Below are 22,493 nucleotides of genomic sequence, written 5' to 3'. Positions count from 1 at the left end.
GTGAAAGACTTATACACTGAGAACTACAAAACATAAATAAGGAAATTAAAGAGGATTCAAAGAAACAGAAAGATATCCCATGCTCTTGGATTGGAAGAAGGTTGTTAAAATGGCCATATTACCCCAAGCAACCTACAGATTTAATGTGATCCCTATCAAATGACCCATGACATTTTTCACAGAACTAGAACAAATAATCCTAAAATTTATATTGAACCATAAAAGACCCAGAATTGCCAAAGCAATCCTGAGGCAAAAAAACAAGGCAGGAGGCATTTCCCTCCCAGACTTCAGACAATACTACAAGGCTACAGTAATCAAAACAGAATAGTACTGGCACAAAAACAGACATGTGGATCAATGAAACAGAACAGAGCCCAGAAACAAACCCATACACTTATGGTCAATCTTCGACAAAGAAGGAAAGAATATACAATGGGAAAAAGACGGTCTCTTCAGCAAGTGACGTTGGGAAAGTTGGACAGCTGCATGTAAATTAATGAATTTAGAACACACCATCTCACCATACACAAAAATAAACTCAAAATGGGTTAAAGATTTAAACATAAGACATGACACCATAAAAATCCTAGGAAAAATCCTAGGGAAAACATTTTCTGACATAAATCGTAACTATTTTTTAGGTCAGTCTCCCAAGGCAACAGAAATAAAAACAAAAACAAACAAATGGGACCTAATCAAACTTATAAGCTTTTGCACATCAAAGGATATCATAAACCAGACGAAAAGACAACCCTCAGAATGGGAGAAAATATTTGCAAGTGATGTGACTAACAAGGGCTTAATCTCCAAAATATACAAACAGCTCATACAACTCGACAACAAAAGAACAAACAACACAATCGAAAAATGGGCTGAAGACCTTAATACACATTTCTCCAAGGAAGACATATAGATGGCCAGTAAAGAAAAGATGCTCTAGATGCAAAAATTCTTAACAAAACTTTAGCAAATTGAATGTGACAATATATAAAAAGGGTACAGTGTTGGGAAAAGAGCAAGGAGGCCCGGCTGCCTAAACTGAATGAGCCGGCAAAGTGAGCTGAGATCTGAGAAGTAAAGGGAACTAGATCAAGAGGGCCAGAGTGCATGTTCCAGATCACCTGACTTAATTGGTTTTATTTATTTATTTATTTTGGCCACAGCATGTGGGATCTTAGTTCCCCAACCAGGGATGGAACCTGTGCCCCCTGCATTAGAAGCACAGACTCTTAACCACTGGACCGCCAGGGAAGTCCCACGACTTAATTGGTTTTAATGGCCCTGAACTGAATGGGTAATACTAATGGTGATAATTTGAGACCCCTTTATAGGCAAAAAGGGAAGATTTGCAGGGAGAGTGAATACCACAGAGAGAACTGTTAACCTCAGTGTAAGGACCTGGACTTTTCATCTGAGTGGGATACTTGAGAAGCCAGTACAAGGTTTTGAGCAGAGGAGTGATATATCATTATTTGACTGTTTTAACACTCTATTTTGCTGAGAACATATTTTAGTAGAGTAAGGTTAGAACCAGGTAGACCAAATAATATGTAAATCGAAGTATTTTGTAAATTATAATTTTAATGAATTATAATGAATCAAATTTTAATGAATCAAATATTGGGATAATTTATAAAAAAAAAGATGCTCAACATCACTAATATCAGAGAAATGCAAATCAAAACTACAATGAGGTACCATCTCACACCACTCAGAATGGCCATCGTTAAAAAGTCTACAAATAATAAATGCTGGAGAGGGTGTGGAGAACAAACAACTCTCCTACACTGTTGGTGGGAATGTAGGTTGGTACAGCCACTATGGAAAACAGTATGGCAGTTCCTTAGAAAGTTAAAAATAGAATTACCATATGGTCCAGCAATCCCACTCCTGGGCATATACCCAGACAAAACTCGAATCCAGAAAGATACATGCACCCCTATGTTCATAGCAGCACTATTCACAATAGCCAAGACAAGGAAACAACCTAAATGTCCATTGAAAGATGAATGGATGAAGAAGATGTCGTGCATATACACAATGGAATACTACTCAGCCATAAAAAAGAACAAAATAATCCCATTTGCAGCAACATAGATGGAACTAGAGATTATCATACTAAGTGAAGTACGTCAGAAAGAGAAAGACAAATTCCATAGGATATCACTTGAACGTAGAGTCTAAAATATGGCACAAATGAACCTATCTATGAAACAGAAACAGACTCACAGACATAGAGAACAGACCTGTGGCTGCCGAGGGGAAGACGGGGGAAAGAGAGGGATGGACTAGGAGTTTGGGGTTAGTAGATGCAAACTATGACATTTAGAATGAATAAAACAACAAGGTCCTACTATATGCACAGGGAACTATATCCAATCTCCTGGGATAAACTATGATGGAAAAGAATATAAAAAAATGTATATAGGCGTATAACTGAGTCACTTTGCTGTACAGCAGAAATTAGCACCACACTGCAAATCAACTATACTCCAATAAGAAAAAAAAAAAAAAGACTTCCCAATATAACACAGGGAATAGAGCCAATATTCCATAACTGTAAATGGAGTATAACCTCTAAAAATTGTGAACCACTATATTGTACATGGTAACATATAATATTGTACATCAACTGTACTTCAATTAAAAAAAAGAATGTTATATAAGCTATTACAGTATGTAATCTTCGGATTGATTTTTCTCACTAAGCTAATTCCGTGGAGATCCATGCAAACTGTTGCATGTATCAATACTCCGTTTCATGTAATTGCTGAGTGGTAGTTCATGGTATAGATTTGCCATCATCTGTTTAACCATTCACTAATTGAAGGATACCTGGGTTGTTTCAAGTTTCTGGCTATCATGAATAAAGCTTCTATAACCAAAAATAACACAAGACTTGCCAAGCCGGAAAGAACCTCAGAGCTGGTTGACTCTACATCCTTAGTTTAGACTGTACTACCTCGGAGCCTCCTGCTTCAGTGTAAGGCAGGGCCAAAGTCAGGACACCAGTTTCTAGACTCTTAAGCTAATACTCTTTTACCTCCATTCTCTAACTAAGAAAGGGTTTTCTCAATCTGAGGCAATTGATGCAATCAGTATAATTCAAAAAAATAATAATAATAACTTTTTCACATTCCATAAAAGAGGAAAAAAAGCAAATTTTAAGAAGTCACTTATTTTAAACCTGAGGCAATCCTAAACTTCATAAATTAAGGATTCACTTATGAGCTTAGCTCCGACTTTGCAATTAGTTATCCTGAAATTTTTTTTTTTTAAATTAATTAATTAATTAATTTATTTTTGCTGTGTTGGGTCTTCGTTTCTGTGCGAGGGCTTTCTCTAGTTGTGGCAAGCGGGGGCCTCTCTTCATCGCGGTGCGCGGGCCTCTCACTGTCGCGGCCTCTCTTGCTGTGGAGCACAGGCTCCAGACGCGCAGGCTCAGTAATTGTGGCTCACGGGCCCAGTTGCTCCGCGGCATGTGGGATCCTCCCAGACCAGGGCTTGAACCCGTGTCCCCTGCATTGGCAGGCAGATTCTCAACTGCTGCGCCACCAGGGAAGCCCCTATCCTGAAATTTTTAATAAATGGAACTCAGAACCTGAAAATCTTTCTGATACAAAAACGAGGCACTGTACGTGTATGTGTGGTTTTATCTCAAAACAAAAATGTCCTAATTTGTAACTGCTTTGTTTTTTTATAACAATGGGTATGTTTTGCCAAAACTAAACTTTCTACATTTTGAACTTATAAAAACAAGTATTAATATTTAAACTTACATTCAAAAGGTGGTTCAAATTCCTCACGATCCTTAAAAGCTAGCTTGTCCGGATTTGAAAATTCACTTTTGTCTTGAAGTTCTGTTTGTTTTTGATAAAGACTGGATGGGAAGAATAAAATTCAAGAATGTGAAGCTTTAATAATGTAAGACACAAGAGCACAGGGTGATGAAAAAGCCTTTTGTGACTCGAGAAAATGCTTTAGAAAATTAATTTTTCGTGGACTCATAGAGAATAAGAGCTACGGTGCACTGGGCGCTCTCCACGCACCAGGCGTCATTCCAAACAGTTAATACACTTTAACTCAGTCACTCCTCCAGACCGCCTCATGCTGTGAGGTAGGTACTACCACTGTTCACAGACGATAACAAGGCTGTTCCTAGGAGGGAATTTTTTTTTTTGTTTTTTTTAAGAACTACAAAAAATTTTTGAAAACAGGTTTTTGAAAAGCTGTGCACACCTTTAGCGTGAGCCAGCTGAAGATGCAACACACCACAGTGCCCTACCTCGGCCCATGTGTGTCCTGCCTCTCCTCTTGGCTTTAGCACAGAAGGAGTGATATAAAAACTATTACATACTTGAGGACCAGGACAGGCACATGTGGCAGTTTTCAACTCTGTACAGTAGAACTGCATCAACACATAGATGCCTAGGCCTGAGCCCAGAATGAAGGAGTCAGAATCTCCTGCCACGGGGACTGGGCCCAGGCAGGAGTCCCCCCACGTGACTCGAATGCCAGCCTGCCCCTCCCTCCCCCGAGCTTCTCAACACACCCACCACATCCTGCTCCAGCCATCATATCCTAGGACCCAATACCACTTTCGAATTTATTTCAATGATTTACAAAGTGGAACCTTATTTGCTTATATTTCAATGCCTAAATATTTGTGGCTTTTTAATGATGTATGAAACTATTTTAAGTTTACACTCAATTTATTTGGTTTTGCATTCTGTACGTCTGTTTTATCTTTATAAACCAAGTCTATTCATGGAACTATGCAAATGCTTATTAATACCATAGTACATATTCTATACATCAAGTTTAGCAAACGAGTAAAAATTACTCATTTGCTAAAAGGAGTCTTTTTTTCCCCCAGGTAATTCAGATGATTCTCAAAGATCACACATCTCACAATCTGACTGCAAATTCTATACTGCCACACAGTCTTTAATATCACCTAAAAGACCCAAACACGCCATGACTGAGATCGTAGGCAGCAACCAGCGTTGGCAGAGGCTGGGCAGAAGGTGGTACATACCCGGCCTTCTGCCCCGCAGGGCTGGAGAGCGAGTGCACGGAACGGCTGTGCCTGGACTCGGCAGGTGAAGGCTGCGGCGTTCTGTCGGGACCGGGGACAGCGGGGGGGGACTGGCCCAGCCCTACAAGGCAGGAGGAACCAGGGTGAGCATGTTACAGATTGTGTGGAGAAGACAGCAGTGTGGTTTCTAAAGAGTTCTATTGCTTTGAAAATGAACTCTATCATCCTTGCAAACAGTGGAGTATGTGTAAATGATCCACAGAACGGACAATTCAGGCATCTGAATGAAACTGCAGCGGTAACGAGGAAACACATGAAACTAACCCGCAGCCAAGGAAAAGCCACTGTCAGTCTCTGAACACCTTTCTGCGCCAAGCAAAACGCTGGCACTTGATGCTCTATCCCATGGCCTCCCACAGCAACTGTGACTCGGGGGAGACGCCGTGGTCCCCCAGGAGCCCGCGGTTCAAAGGCAGGGCTCTCCTGGGCCCGGCTCCCACGACCCGCTGCCGTCCTGGCTGCGCTCTCACTCAGAGGAGAGGGCTGATGAGGACCAACCCACCCACATCCAGAGCATCCCGCAACCCCTCTGGCAGTAGCTTACCTTCCAGGTACATCTCACTATCAAGGCTTCTCCTTGCTTTGGGGAGGGGAGTGGAGGAGAGGCGTCCGGAGGCCGTGTCCTTGTGTGACCTTGAGGCTGTGCTGCCTGGCACCTCAGATACCTCACTCTCGTCCCCTCTATGCGCATTCAACAGAGGCTGCTGAGAGGCAACTCTGTCCTCTGCAAAAACACACTTCTCAGGAGCATGTGCAGGAACGTTCTTGAGAGCTCTCAGCAGGTGCAGGGAGGGCAGGCTCCTGGCTGCCGATGGGCTCTTGGCGGGGCACCGACTGACCCTTCGATGGTAGTTTTGGAAAGCTTTTTCCAAGCGGTCGGCCTCTTGCTCCAGCTCTCTCACCCTTGCCGTGGTATTGGCTACGAACTCAAGGTCGGAATCGGGGGAACTACTCTCCACGCTGGCATTTGGGTAACTGGGGATCTGTGGTATAACTGGGCCTGCCATCAGTTCCTCTTGTCTCAGAGGATTTTTCAAGAAATCCCTGCTTATGTCATCATCACGAGGTCCCTCCTTGCCACTCATTAACCCACTGATGGAGTGATTTAACAAAGACTGCTTCATGTTGCGGTACACTTCGTTCTCCAGAGCTACGGGTTACAAACAGACAGACAGTGTGAGACAGGAAGGGAAAAGGTGGAGAATCAAATTAAAATATATTGAGAATTTCTTTTCTAAAAAATCAAAGTAATAAGGGCAAACTGGCACATTAAACAGTTTGTGGAGGGAGCCATCAAGATGGTGGAATAGGGGCTTCCCTGGTGGCGCAGTGGTTGAGAATCTGCCTGCCAATGCAGAGGACACGGGTTCGAGCCCTGGTCTGGGAAGATCCCACATGCCGCGGAGCGGCTGGGCCCGTGAGCCACGACTACTGAGCCTGCACGTCTGGAGCCTGTGCTCCGCAACAAGAGAGGCCGCGACAGTGAGAGGCCCGCGCACCGCGATGAAGAGTGGACCCAACTTGCCGCAACTAGAGAAAGCCCTCGCACAGAAACGAAGACCCAACACAGCCATAAATAAATAAATAAATTTAAAAAAAAAAAGATGGTGGAATAGCAGGACATGACGTTCACCTCCTCCCACAAATACATCAAACATATATCTACATGTGGAACGATTCTCACAGAATATCTACTGAACGCTAGCAGAAGACCTCAGACACCTGAAAGAGCAAGAAAATCTCCATGCAAGCAGGTAGGACAAAAGAAAAAAGAAAAAAAAAGGAAAGTGAGAAAGGAAGCGGGACAGGACCTGCACCCTGGGAGGGAGCTGTGCAAGAGGCCAGGTTCCTGCACCCCAGCAAGTCCCTTCCCCGGCGTGGAGATCAGCCGGGACAGACAGAGAGCTTCGGAGGAGAACGCAGCAACCAGTCTGCAGCAGCTAGGCTGGAGAGAGACCTGCACAAAAGGTCTGTGCCACCGCCCTGTGATCCCCAGCCTGAGATGCGCGTCCGCCAGCGTGGGCCGGGGCTGGGTGCTGAAGCTCACGCTTCGGAGATCAGACCCGGGGAGAGGACTGGGGTGGGCTGCGTGCAAACAGCCTGAAGGGGCTCAAGTCTGATGCAACCACACCTGAGGGTGTATGCAGAGGAAGCCAGGCGCCACTGTTTGGGGGGGTGCGCGAGGGGAGGGGTGGGACCCGCCACTGCAGCCTTCTTCGCTGTGCATGCTCTAAGGCAGCGGGACACCACCTACACGAGCTACAGGAGCAGTCTCCAGCTGCCACCACCGCTGCCCTCCCAGACTCCAGGAGTGGTCACAAGCCACCACAGCTGCCCTCCCAGGCTCCAGGAGCAGTTGCAAGCTGCCTCTGCTCCCACTGTGTGCTCCAGGGGTGCACGAGACCCCACTGCTGCCGAGAACTCCGGGACTGGGCAGCAGCTGCCGCGTCTGCACACCCCCTCTATCAAGGGGGTAATGAGCAGCACACGTTGAGGAAAGAGGAGACAGGCATCCATACTAAAAACAGCTCTCATGTCAAAAAAATATTAAACCCACAGACGCTACACAGGGATGATGCCACATATAAATAGCCCTCTAAGACCACAGTAGATAACTGATTCTCCTAAACTCACAGAATAAGAGAAATATAAGCAAAATGAAGAAGCAGAGGAACCGCTCCCAGTTAAAAGACCAAGAAAATTCCCCTAAAAGAACAAAGAAACAGATCTCTTCAGTTTAATAGACACCGATTTCAAAAAGGAGATAAGGAAAATACTGAAAGAATTAAGAAAGGATATCGACAAAAATGCAGAGTACTGTAAAAAGGAACTACAAACTATAAAGAGGAACCAAGAAAAATTAGAAAACTCATTTGCCGAGACGAAAACTGAACTAAAGGCAATGAATAGTAGAATGAATAATGCAAAAGAACAGGCAATTCCCTGGTGGTGCAGTGGTTAAGACTCCGCGCTTTCACTGCCGAGGGTGCAGGTTGAATCCCTGGTCAGGAAACTAAGATCCCGCAAGCTGTGCAGCATGGCCACAACAAAACAAATAATGCAGAAGAACGAATAAGTGATCTGGAAGATAGAATAATGGAAATCACCCAATCAGGACAGCAGACAGAAAGCAAAATGAAAAAAAAAAAATGAAACCAATGTAAGAGAACTATGAGGCAATATAAAGCATGCCAATCTATGCATAATAGGGATTCCAGAAGTGGAAGAAAGAGAAAAGGGGATCGAAAATGTATTTGAAGAAACTACGGCTGAAAACTTCTCAAACCTCAAGAAGTAAACAGATATCCAGGTGCAGGAAGCACAGAGGGTCCCAAGCAACGTAAACCCAAAGAGACCTATAGCAAGACATATTATAATAAAAATGGTAAAAGTTAAAGAGAAGATGCTAACAGCAGCAAGAGAAAAACAAGGAGTTAATTACAAGGGAACCCCCATAAAGCTATCAGCTGACTTCTCTACACAAACACTGCAGGCCAGAAGGCAGTGGCGAGAGACTGATTCGAAGTCCTGAAAGGGAAAAATCTGCAACCTAGGATACTCTACCCAGCAAGATTATCATTTAGAATACAAGGAGAGATTAAGAATTTCTCAGACAAGTGAAAACTAAAAGAATACAGCAACACTAAACCTATCCTAAAGGAAACATTGAAAGGTCTTCTCTAAATAGAAAAGAGGAAAGCAAATCAACTAAATAAACCAGTACACAGATTAAAAAAGAATCAAAAAATTTCTGTGAAATGACAATAACCATAATGAACAGCAAAAGAATGAACATAAAGATGTAATAGAGGACATCAAAATCTTGAAATGTTGGGGAGGAGATTAAGAAAATGTAGATTATTTTTTCATTTCCTAGAATGTGTTTCAGCCTATATGGCTACCAGTCTAAGGCAAGTAGATACAGAATGGGGTTATTAACATACTTGAAAACAGGGTAACCACAAATCAAAAACATACAACAGATTCACAAAAAACAAAAACAAGAGAACATAAGCATAATACAAAAGAAAATCATCAAACCACACAAGGAAAAACAAAAACAAATGGACAAAGAAATATAAAATCAATGGGAAAACAAGGCTTAAAATTGCAATAAATACATATCTATCAATAATCATCTTAAATGTAAACAGACTGAATGCTCCAATCAAAAGACACAAAGTGGCAGATTGGATTAAAAAGAAAACAAGAGCCTACAATAGGCTGACTACAAGAGACCCACTTTACAGCAAAGGACACACATAGATTGAAAGTGAGGGTATGGAAAAAGATATTTCATTCAAACGGAAATGACAAGAAAGCAGGGGTTGCAATATTCACATCAGACAAAATAGACTTTAAAACAAAGGCCATAAAGAAAGATAAAGGAGGACACTATACAGTGATAAAAGGATCAATACAAGAAGAGGATTTTACAGACATCAACATGTATGCACCTAATACAGGAGGACCCAAGTACATAAAACAAATACTAGCAGACATAAAGGGAGAAACTGACAAGAATACAATAATAGTAGGAGACTTTAACATCCCACTCACATCAATGGACAGATCTTGTAGACAAAAAAAAAAGTCAGTAAGGCAATAGAGATACTAAACAACACAATAGAACAGTTAGACTTAACTGATAGTTTCAGAACACTACATCCAAAACAAAACAAAAAGAAAGCCAGAATACACATTCTTCACAAGTGCACGTGGAACATTCTCTAGGATTGACCACATACTAGGGCACAAAAAAAGCCTCAACAAATGTAAGAGTACAGAGATTATCTCAAGCATCTTTTCTGACTACAATGGCATGAAACTAGAAATCAACCACAGAAAGAGAAATGAGAAAAAACGATTACATGGAGACTAAACAATATGCTACTAAAAAATGGATCAATGATGAAGTCAAAGAGGAAATTAAAAAATACCTCGAAACAAATGACAATGAAAACAGAACCATAAAAAATCTATGGGACATAGCAAAAGCAGTTCTTAGAGGGAAGTTCATAGCAATACAGGCCTTCCTTAAAAAAAAACAACGAGAAAGATGTCAAATAAAAAACCTAACCTACCACTTAAAAAAATTAGAAAAAGAAGAACAAACAAAACCTAAAGTCAGCAGAAGGAAGGAAATAATAAAGATGAGAGAGAAAATAAATAAAATAGAGATTAAAAAAATAGAAAAAGTCAATAAAACCAAGAACTGGTTCTTTGAAAGGGTAAACAAGATTGACAAACCTCTGGCCAGGTTCACCAAGAAGAAAAGAGAGAGAACCTAAAGAAACAAAATAAAGAAAGGAAAAAGGAGATATAACAACCAATACCACAGAAATACAAAAAACCCTAAGGGAATACTATGAACAATTATATGCTAACAAATTTGACAACCTAGAAGAACTGGACAACTTTCTAGAAACATACAGCCCACCAAAATGGAATCAAGAAGAAATAAGTAATTTCAACAGACGGATACTAGAAGTGAAATAGAATCTGTAGTCAACTCCCTACAAACAAAAGTCCAGGACCAGAGGGCTTCACAGGCAAGTTCTACCAAACATACAAAGAACAACTTATACTGATCCTTCTCAAACTCTTCCAAAAATTTGAGGAGGAGGGAACACTTCCAAAGACATTCTATGAAGCCACCATCACCCTGATACCAAAACTAGACAAAGACACTGCCAAAAAAGAAAACTTCAGGCCAATATCTCTGATGAATATAGATGCAAAAATCCTCAACAAACTATTAGCAAACCGAATCCAACAACACATAAAAAAAATCATACACCATGACCAAGTGGGATTCATCCCAACTTCACAAGGATGGTTCAACGTACGCAAATCAATCAATGTGATATACCACATCAACAAAAGAAAAGACAAAAACCACATGGTCATCTCAATAGATGCAGAAAAAGCATCTGACAAAATTCAACATCCATTCATGATAAAAACTCTCACCAAAGTGGGTATAGAGGGAGCATGTCTCAACATAATAAAAGCTATTGATGACAAACCCACAGCCAATGTAATACTCAACAGTGAAAAGCTGAAAGCCTTCCTGCTAAAATCTGGAACAACTCAAGGATGCCCACTCTCACCCCTTCTATTCAACCCAGTACTGAAAGTCCTAGCCACAGCAATCATACAAGACAAAGAAATAAAAGATATCCAAATTGGAAGGGAAAAGGTAAAATTGTCACTATATGCAGGTGACATGATACTATATACAGAAAACCCTAAAGACACCACACAAAAACTACTAGAACTGATCAACGAATTCAGCAAGGTAGCAGGATACAAGATTAACATACAGAAATCTGTTGCATTTCTTTACACTAACAATGAAACATCAGAAGGGAATGTAAAAAAACAATCTTTCAAAATCACACCTCAAAAAGTAAAATACTTAGGAATGAACCTGACCAAGGAGGTGAAAGACTTATACGCTGAGAATTATGAAACATTAGTAAAGAAAACTGAAGATAACTCAAAGAAATAGAATGATATCCCATGCTCTCGGATTGGAAGAAGGTTGTTAAAATGGCCATACTACCCAAAGCAATCTACAGATTTAATGTGATCCCTATCAAATGACCCATGACATTTTTCACACAACTAGAATAAATAATCCCAAAATTTATATGGAACCATAAAAAACCCAGAATTGCCAAAGCAATCCTAAGGCAAAAACACAAAGCAGGAAGCATTACCCTCCCAGACTTCAGACAATACTACAAAGCTACAGTAATCAAAATGGCATGGTATTGGGACAAAAACAGACATGGATCAAGGGAACAGAATAAAGAGCCCAGAAATAAACCCACACACCTACGGTCAATTAATCTTTGACAAAAGAGGCAAGAATCTACTTATACAATGGAAAAAGGACAGACTCTTCAGCAAGTGGTGTTGGGAAAGTTGGACAGCCACATGTAAATCAATGAAGTCAGAACACACCCTCTCACCATACACAAAAATAAACTCAAAATGGCTTAAAGACTTAAACATAACACATGACACCATAAAACGTCTAGAAGAGAACACAGGCAAAACATTCTCCGACATAAATCGTACCAATGTTTTCTTAGGTCAGTCTCCGAAGGCAATAGAAATAAAAGCAAAAATAAACAAACAGGACCTAATCAAACTTACAAGCTTCTGCACAGCAAAGGAAACCATAAAACAAAAGCCAACCCACAGAATGGGAGAAAATATTTGATAACGATGCGACCAACAAGGACTTAATTTCCAAAATATACACACAGCTCATACAGTTCAACAACAAAAAAACAAACAACCCAATCGAAAAATTGGCGGAAGACCTATGTAGACATTTCTCCAAAGAAGAAATACAAATGGCCAATAGGCACATGAAAAGACACTCAACATTAGAGAAATTCAAATCAAAACTACAATGAGGTACTACCTCACACCAGTCAGAATAGCCATCATTAAAAAGTCTACCAAAAAAAAAAAAAAAGTCTACAAATAACAAATGCTGGAAAGGGTGTGGAGAAAAGGGAACCCTCCTACACTGTTGGTGGGAGTGTAGGTTGGTACAGCCAATATGGAAAACAGTATGGAGGTTCCTCAGTAAAGTAAAAATAGAATTACCGTATGAACCAGCAATCCCACTCCTGGGCACGTATACAGACAAAACTCTAATCCAAAAAGATACATGCACCCGTATGTTCATAGCAGCACTATTTACAATAGCCAAGACATGGAAACCTAAATGTCTATCAACAGATGAATGGATAAAGAAGATGTGGTATACACACACACACACACACACACACACAGGAATATCACTCAGCTGTAAAAAAAAAAAAAAAAGAACAAAATAACGCCACTTGCAGCAACATGGATGCAACTAGAGAATATCATACCAAGTGAAGTAAGTCAGAAAGAGAAAACAAATACCATGTGATACCACATGTGGAATCTAAGATGTGTTCAATTCTGTCATATTTATGAAACAGAAACAGACTCACAGACAAAGAGAACAGACTTGTGGTTGCCAAGAGGGAGGAGTTTGGGGGAGGGATGGAATGGGAGGTTGGGGTTAGCAGATGTAAGCTATTATATACGGAATGGATAAACAACAAGGTCCTACTGTATAGCACAGGGAACTATATTCAGTATCCTATGATAAACCATAATGGAAAATAATATCAAAAAGAATATATATATACGTGTAACTGAATCACTCTGCTGTACAGCAGAAATTAACACTGTTAATCAACTATACTTCAATAAATAAAACTAAAAAAAGAAAAGTTTGTGAAACCACAGTCATAACAGTAATTAACATTTACTTGAGAGCTTATGTGTACCAGCTACTGCTTCATATGCCTTCATTTGTAACGCATGTTATTATTTCACAATCCATTATGCACGACCCTGAAATCTAAAAGCTTTGAGAACTAAAAAGGTATTTACAATGTATTAGGGGACAAAGCCTAACCAGACTTGAACTCATGTGGTGGAAAAACCTGACCTGAGCTGATATAAACCCATTTATACTCTTTAATTATTTCACCCAGCATGAATGTTCACACATTTGACTTCAAAATAATGAATGTGTCTCACTACAGGATGCCGCCCCCGAACTCCCAGGGCTGCGGCAAAATCCACTGCATACGGCCTGAGTCTCAGACAAGAAGGACATGTGGTCAGGCCACCACTGTGGGCCCAGAACTCTCACGGCTCCCATGTCACGGATGGGGGACTGAGGCTGAATCCCCCAGTTAGCGAGGCATCGAGCCACTGCGCTGCCCTAATGCAAAGCCAGCAAATGTGACCACTCCTCTCCTGCAAGGCCATCTTGATGATGCCATGGACAGATGCTTGTGATGCCCATGCTCCAGAGGCTTCCACCCTCATTAAACTATTTCTAATGATACGAGCTTGGTACAGGTTTCAGCTGTGGGCAGTTTGGCAAATGCAGAATTGTGGAGACAAAATGAGGAACGGGAAAGAGCGGAGATGAGTAAAGAGACCAAAATAAAACTGGCGTGGGGAGAAGGGGCCAAGGGCCTGAGTGGGAAGAAGGAACTGAGGAAGGCTCAAAATCACGAACACTCAGGAACTTGCACTGAGCTTGAAAGCAGCTAAAGAAAGTGTCTAAGCCTAGGAACACTTGTTATGAAGGAGCAAGGGCAGGTGTCACGCATCCACAGGAAGACATAGTAATAAGATGAGAGCAGTGGCCATTTCCCCAGTGTTTTATATGCCCCAGGCACTGTACTGGAGCCAATCACCTTTCCCCTTCGTCCTCCATGGCACAGAAGGTATTATCATCCTCATTACAAAGGGGGAAACTGAGGCCCAAGGAAGTTAAAAGCAACATGTCCAAGGTCAAACAACTAACTTCAAAATTGGGGTACAAAACCAATTTTCTGATTCCAGAAGCAGTGCTCTTTCTGCCAGGGCACTCTGCCTTCTCCCACAGGTGTATACACCTGTCAAGGAGTATATAAAACCACTGAAGAGTAGATCGCTCTTATTATCAGGGTAGCAAATAAAAAAGGAAAGCCTAGGTCCAGGATGAATTTGGGGGCCTCTGCATCACTACCACACCTTTCGTATCTGGGGTATGAGGCTCCCCCAAGCATGGGGCACCTGTGAAAGCAAGTCACTTTAGCTGACGACCTGGCTGGTATCCATGAAACGGACACGGAGTTTGACTTCTAAGATGGCCCATGTCTCTATGGCTTTACCCCTACTATGAGAATTACTAAAAATTCAACGAGTAACAATTATTACATTTCCACAAATATCAGAAGTTTTACACACACACACACACACACACACACACACACACACACACACACACACACAGGTTAAAAATGTCTCTAACCTATCTGAGTTTGTTTCAGTTGCAATTTTAAATCGGTAACCTGCACAGTTAACCTCTTGACAGAAGCATCGTATTCTATTATCTGGGCCTTCAGCTGGGCGGAGTGCTCAATCTGCAGGGAATTAGAGACGGAAAAAGAAATCAACGTAAAACAAATCACAGCTCACTTCAAAGGGAACAATTCTCTCATTGGGCTTATTCTCTTTTTTTGTTTTGCCAGTTTTGAGCAGCTTTACACCCGTAACCCACAGGGTCCCTTTAAAATGACGACCGATAACACAAGTTTCCATTTCTTCTTACACGCATGTCAGAGCAGCTACTCCAGGGCATGGGCAGATACCAGAGTGAGGGCAGCAGTATTTCCAAGTCACAGGGTGAGAATCGAGACACTTCCACTGTGGGCACCATCAGGACTTGGAAAATGTTGTGTTTAAGTGAGTTTGCTTGCCTCTGGATTTTGTGACTATTACGAATATAAAGTCACATGACCACTGGACAGTTCTCTCAGATGAGAAAGGACACCCTTTAGCACCTTGAGGGATCTCTGATGTTAAAATAAATCCCACTTACGCCAGTGTGGCGTGTGCCAAGTTCACACGTCTACGCAGTGGACTGGCCTGACCCCTGGGTGCTCAAGGAGAAATACTCACTTCACTTTGCAGCTGTTTCTGCAGAGCTTGTTTCTGGGTTTCAAACTGCTTATGCTCCAAGGTGATAGCATCTTCTGCTTTCTTTAATTCTTTCTGAAAAATCAGCAGTTCAGGAGATGGCTGAGCTATGCCTAAGAAGGTAGAAAAGCCTGGCCGTTACCAACCTGAAGTGCTCTCATTTCGTTTGACTTTTTTTTTTTTAATTGAAGTTTAGTTAATTTACAATGTTGTGTTAGTTCCAAGTGTACAGCAAAGTGACGAAGTTATACATATACATAATATATATTCTTTTTCAGATTCTTTTCCATTATAGGTTATCACAAGATATTGAGTATTCTTTCCTGTGCTATACAGTAGGTCCTTATTGTTTACCTATTTTTTTTTAAATTGAGGTACAGCTGCTTTACAATGTTGTGTTAGTTTCTGCTGTACAGCAAAGTGAGTCAGTTATACATATACCCACTCTTTTTTCGATTTCCGTCCCATTTAGGTCACCCCAGAGCACTGAGTAGAGTTCCCTGTGCTATACAGTCAGTTCTCATTAGTTACCTCTTTTATACATAGTAGTGTATATATGTCAATCCCAATCTCCCAATTCATCCCACACCCCCTTTCCCCCTTGGCAACCGTAAGTTTGTTTTCTACATCTGTGTCTCTATTTCTGCTTTGCAAATAAGGTCACATCTGTACCGTTTTTCAAGATTTCACATAAGCAATATTATATTTGTCTTCTAACTTGTCGCTTGACTTTTTTTTTTTTTTTTTTAATTTTATTTTTATTCTTTGGCTGTGTTGGGTCTTCGTTGCTGCACGCGAGCCTTCTCTAGCTGTGGCGAGCGGGGGCTACTCTTCGTTGTGGTCCGCAGGCTTCCCATTGCGGTGGCTTCTCCCGTTGTGGAGCATGGGCTCTAGGCGTGCAGGCTTCAGTAGTTGTGGCACGCGGGCTCAGCAGTTGTGGCGCACGGGCTCTAGAGCGCAGGCTCAGTAGTTGTGGCACACAGGCTTAGTCGCTCCGCGACATGTGGGATCCTCCCCGATGAGGGCTCGAACCCGTGTCCCCTGCATTGGCAGGCAGATTTCTCAACCACTGCGCCACCAGGGAAGTCCCGTCGCTTGACTTTTAAAAGCAGCCAAACAAGTTTCAAATTGTTCTTCCTTTTTTTGTATGCATACAATATTGTATTAATTCTATCAAATGGACTACAAGCAATTCTGACTCACAAATTTCAAAACAAAATAATGTAACGCACACATATGCAAATTTTACTATTCTCACATCCTTCTCCATGTAATACAATTCTTTCAAGTCCTCAAATTAACTTGAAAGCCCACCTCTTCTCCCTACAGAGGCAGATAAGGAGTGCTCTATCAAAAACTGTCACTGCCCTGAGGTCCAATTCGATCTGTGCATCTGTCAGCGGCTCTCAGGGTCCAGGCAGAAAACAGATAGCACGCCCAATTCAGGTCATCGGAGAACCCTTCAATAAAGACTGACTTAGGCTGAGTCCCTAGGCACAAAGGATGGCATAGTTCCCTAGGCTACTAACAGTGACATGCTGTTTGTAGCCCTTGCGCCTAGAGGGCCGGGGAGGGAGGAACTCCCAGAACTGGAGAGAGCGAGCTGGTGCAGAATGCTAGAGAGGCCATCCCACAAGCACTGGGATCTTGCATGGCTGAAAGGCGCAGGGCCAGCCCAGGACGCTGTACATGGAGGTGGCAGAGAGGGCAAACAACCTTGACCTCTCTCCTCCCTCCCTCCCAGTGCTTGAAGGCACTCGGCACACCTGACCAGCAGTCAGAGGGCAAGGTAAGCCCGGTACAATCTGGAGGGGCAAATTCAGACAGTTTTAAAATGTTTCTTCAGGACTGGCAGGAGAGACAAGATGGTGGAGTAAAAAGACTTCAGCTCACCTCCCCTCACGAAAACACCAAAATCACAACTAACTGCTGAACAACCACTGACAAAAAAGACTTGAACCTTCCAAAAAAGATATTCTACATCCAAAGCCACAGTGAGACAGTAGGAAGTTCACTTCTGCATTATAATCAAATCCCATACCTTCCAGATGGGCGATCCACAAACTGGAAAATAACTCTATCACAGAGGTTCTCCCATATGAGTGAGAGTCTGGAGCCCCACATCAGGCTCCCCAGCCTGGGGATCTGGCATCAGGAGGTGGAGCCCCCAGAGCACTTGGCTTTCTAGGCCAGCTGGGCTTGAGTGCAGGAGTTCCTCAGGACTGAGAGAAACAGACGGCCCTCTTGGAGGCCGCACACAAGGTTTCATGTGCACTGGGACCCAGGGCAAAGCAGTGACTCCATAAGAGCCTGGGCCAGACCTACCTGCAGGTACTGTAGGGCCTCCGGGAGAGGTGGGGGTCGGCTGTGGCTCACCGTGGGGGCCAAAGGAAAACTCTTGGGCGTGAGCTCTCCCAGGGGTCTCCATTTTGGCACCGATGATCGGCCCCACCCAACAGCCTGCAGGATCCAGTCCTGGGACGCCTCAGGCCAAACAATGAACAGGGTGGGAACACAGTCCCACCCCTCAGGAGACAGGCTGTCTAAAGTTGTCCTGAGCCAAGAGCCACCTATAAACACACCCCTTGACATGGCCCTGCCCACTAGGGGGACATGACACAGTTGCACCCACCAGTGTGCACGCACCAGTTCCTCCCACCAGAAAGCCTACACAAGCCCCTGGACCAAGCTCACCCACCATGGGACAGACACCGGAAACAAGAAGAATTACAATCCTACGGCCTGAGGAATGGAGACCACAAAAACACAGCAAGTGAGACAATACCAGACAGCGGAGAAATATCTTCCAGACTAAGGAACAAGATAAAACCCCAGAAGAACAACTAAGTGAAGTGGAGATAGGCAACCTACCTGAAAAAGAATTCAAAGTAATGATAGTAAAGATGATCCAAGACCAAGAGGAAAAACAATGGAGACACAGACCAAGAGGATACAAGAAATGTTTAACAAAGAGTTAGAAGCTTTAATGAACAGAGATGAACAATACAATAACTGAAATGAAAAATACACTAGAAGGAATCAATAGCAGAATAAATGAGGCAGTAGAACGAATAAGTGAGCTGGAAAACAAATTGGTGGAAATCACTGCTGAGGAACAGAAGAAAGAAAGAAGAATGAAAAGAAATGAGGCCAGTCTAAGAGACTTCTAGGACAACATTAAATCCACAACATTGGCATTAAAGGGGTCCCAGAAGGAGAAGAGAGAGAGAAAGGGGCTGAGAAAATATGTGAAGAGCTAACAGCCAAAAACTTGCCTAACATGGGAAAAGAAACACTCACTCAAGTCCAGGAGGCACAGAGAGTCCCATACAGGATAAACCCAAGGAGGAACACACCGAGACACATATTAATCAAAGTGACCAAAAAATTAAGACAAAGAGAAAATATTAAAAGCAACAGAGAAAAGCAGCAAATAACATACAAGGGAATCCCCATAAGGTTACCAGCTGATTTTTCAGCAGAAACTCTGCAGGCCAGAAGGGAATGGCAAGATATATTTAAAGTGATAAAAGAGAAAAACCTACAACCAAGAATACTCTACCCAGCAAGGCTCTCATTCAGATTCAATGGAGAAATCAAAAGTTTTACAGACAAGCAAGAGCTAAGAGAATTCAGCATCACCAAACCAGCTTTACAACAAATCCTAAAGGAACTTCTCTAGGCGGAAAAGAAAAGGCCACAACTAGAATCAAGAAAATTATGAATGGGAAAGCTCATCGGTAAAGGCAAACATAAAACAAAGGTAGGAAATCACCCACACACAAGTATGATATCAAAACCAGCCATCATGGGAAGAGGAGAGTACGAATGCAGGATATTGGAAATGCACTGGAAATTAACAGACCAGCAACTTAAAGCAATCTTGTACATATACAGACTGCTATATCAAAACCTCATGGGAACCACAAACCAAAAATGTACAACAGATACACACACAAAAAAGAAAAAGCAATCCAAACACAACACTAAAGACAGACATCAAGTAACAAGAAAACAAAAGAGGAAGGGAAGAAAAAAGACCTTCAAAAACAAAGCCAAAACAATTAACAAAACGTCAGTAAGTACATATCAGTAACTACCTTAAATGTAAATGGATTGAATGCTCCAACCAAAAGGTAGACCGGCTGAATGGATACAAACACAAGACCCGTATATATGCTGTCTAAAAGAAACCCACTTCAGATCTAGGGACACATACAGACTGAAAGTGAGGGGATGGTAAAATGTATTCCATGCAAATGGAAATCAAAAGAAAGCTGGAGTAGCAATTGTCATATCAGACAATATAGACTTTAAAATAAAGACTATTACAAGAGACAAAAAAGGACACTACATAATGATCAAAGGATCAAGCCATGAGGAGGATAAAACAATTGTAAATGTATATGCACCCAACAAAGGAGCACCTCAGTATATAAGGCAAATGCTAACAGCCATAAAAGGAGAAATCGACAGTAACACAATAATAGTGGGGGACTTTAACACCCCACTTTCATCAATGGACGGATCATACAGGCAGAAGATCAATAAGGAAACACAGGCCTTATGTGACACATCAGACCAGATGGATTTAATTGATATTTATAGAACGTTCCATCTGAAAGCAGCAGAGTACATATTTTTCTCAAGTGCACATGGAACAATCTCCAGGATAGACCACATGCTTGGTCACAAAGCAAGCCTCGGTAAATTTAAGAAAAGTGAAACCATATCAAGCATCTTCTCCTACCACAATGCTATGAGATTAAAAATCGACTACAACAAAATAACGAAAAAACACAAACACATGGAGGCTAAACAATATGTTACTAAACAAGCAATGGATCACTGAAGAAATCAAAGAGGAAATCAAAAAATACCTAGAGACAAATGAAAACGAAAACACGACAATCCAAAACCTATGAGATGCAACAACAGGAGTTCTAAGAGGGAAGTTTATAGGAATACAATCTTACCTCAAGAAACAAGAAAAATCTCAAACAACCTAAGGTTACACCTAAAGCCACTAGAGAAAGAAGAACAAACAAAACCCAAAGTAGTAGAAGGAAAGAAATCATAAAGGTCAGAGCAGAAATAAATGAAAGAGAGATGAAGAAAACAATAGAAAAGATCAATGAAACTAAAGGACGGTTCTTTGAAAAAGATAAAGAAAATAGATAAACTTTTAGCCAGACTCATCAAGAAAAAAAGGGAGAGGGCTCAAATCAGTAAAATTAGAAACAAAAAAGAAGTTACAACTGACACCACAGAAATACAAAGGATCATAAGAGACTACTACAAGCAATTATCTACCAATAAAATGGACAACCTAGAAGAAATGGACAAATTCTTAGAAAGGTGAAATCTTCCAAGACTGAACCAGGAAGAAATAGAAAATAAGAACAGACCAATCACAAGTATTGAAGTTGAAACTGTGATTAAAAGACTTCTAACAGCATAACCATCCCAAACTTCAGACAATACTACAAAGCTACAGTAATCAAGACAGCATGGCACCGGCACAAAAACAGACATATGGATCAATGGAACAGAACAGAGAGCCCAAAAATAAACCCACACACCTATGGTCGATTAATCTTCGACAGAGGAGACAAGAATACACAACAGAAAAAAGACAGACTCTTCAGCAAGTGGTGTTGGGAAAGTTGGGCAGCCGCATGTAAATCAATGAAGTTACAACACAACCTCTCACCATACACAAAAATAAACTCAAAGTGGCTTAAAGACTTAAACATAGGATATGACACCATAAAATGTCTAGAAGACAACAGGGGCAAAACATTCTGACATAAATCGTACCAATGTTTTCTTAGGTCAGTCTCCCAAGGCAATAGAAGTAAAAGCAAAAATAAACAAATGGGACCTAATCAAACTTACAAGCTTCTGCACAGCAAAGGAAACTGTAAACGAAATGAAAAGATAACCTACAGAATGGGAGAAAATATTTGCAAATGATGCGACTGTCAAGGGCTTAATTTCCAAAATATACAAATAGCTCACACAGCTCAACGACAAAAGAACAAACAACGGAATCAAATAATTGGCAGAAGACTGAAGTAGACATTTCTCCAAAAACTAAATACAGGGGGCCAATAGGCACATGAAAAGATGCTCAATATGGCTAACTATTAGAGAAATGCAAATCAAATAAGGTACATCGTACAAAGAGGTACCATCGCACAGTGGTCAGAATGGCCATTATTAAAAAGTCTACAAATGACAAATTGCTGGAGAGGATGTGGAGAAAAGGGAACCCTCCTACGCCACTGGTGGGAATGTAAGTCGGTGCAGCCACTGTGGAAAACAGTATGGAGGTTTCTCAGAAAACTAAAAATAGAATTACCATATGATCCAGCAATCCCACTCCTGGACATATATCTGGAGAAAACTCTAATTTAAAAAGTTACATGCACCCTTATGTTCATAGCAGCACTATTCACAATAGCCAAGACATGGAAACAATCTAAATATCCATCAAGAGATGAATGGATAAAAGATGATGTGGTACATATATACAATGGAATATTACTCAGCCATGAAAAAGAACGAAATAATGCCATTTGCAACAGCACAGATGTAACTAGAGATTATCATACTAAGTGAAGTAAGTCGGAAAGAGAAAAACAAATACCATATGATATCACTTACATGTGCAATCTAAAATATGACATGTAAAGCAACTATACTCCAATAAAAATTAATTTTAAAAAAGTAAAATAATAGGTTAAGTGACTTGAAACAAGTAAAAAATAAAATAAAATATGACACCTATCTATGAAAGAGAAACAAAATCAGGGACATAGAGAATAGACTGGTGGTTGCCAAG

At 41.4% G+C, this 22,493-nt stretch overlaps 1 protein-coding gene across 6 annotated transcripts in view; it reads right to left on the bottom strand.

The window, feature by feature from the left end:
- Positions 1-22,493, bottom strand: part of OFD1 (OFD1 centriole and centriolar satellite protein) — a 63,034-nt gene that overhangs the window by 10,581 nt on the left and 29,960 nt on the right. For 5 of the 6 annotated variants that reach the window (XM_082375507.1, XM_082375505.1, XM_082375508.1 and 2 more), the window contains 5 exons: positions 15,629-15,759; positions 14,979-15,090; positions 5,646-6,251; positions 5,042-5,162; positions 3,783-3,883 (listed from right to left, as the gene is read on the bottom strand). In XM_082375507.1, coding sequence (XP_082231633.1) covers positions 3,783-3,883; positions 5,042-5,162; positions 5,646-6,251; positions 14,979-15,090; positions 15,629-15,759 — 1,071 coding nt within the window. The remainder of the gene's footprint in view (positions 1-3,782; positions 3,884-5,041; positions 5,163-5,645; positions 6,252-14,978; positions 15,091-15,628; positions 15,760-22,493) is intronic. The other variant, XM_082375509.1, reaches the window with a different exon arrangement.

This window comes from Balaenoptera borealis (assembly GCF_965194805.1).
Source record: "Balaenoptera borealis genome assembly, chromosome: X".
Lineage (NCBI taxonomy): Eukaryota > Metazoa > Chordata > Mammalia > Artiodactyla > Balaenopteridae > Balaenoptera > Balaenoptera borealis.
Note: the sequence above shows the minus strand (reverse complement) of the source record. Positions and strands in the feature narration are given on the sequence as shown.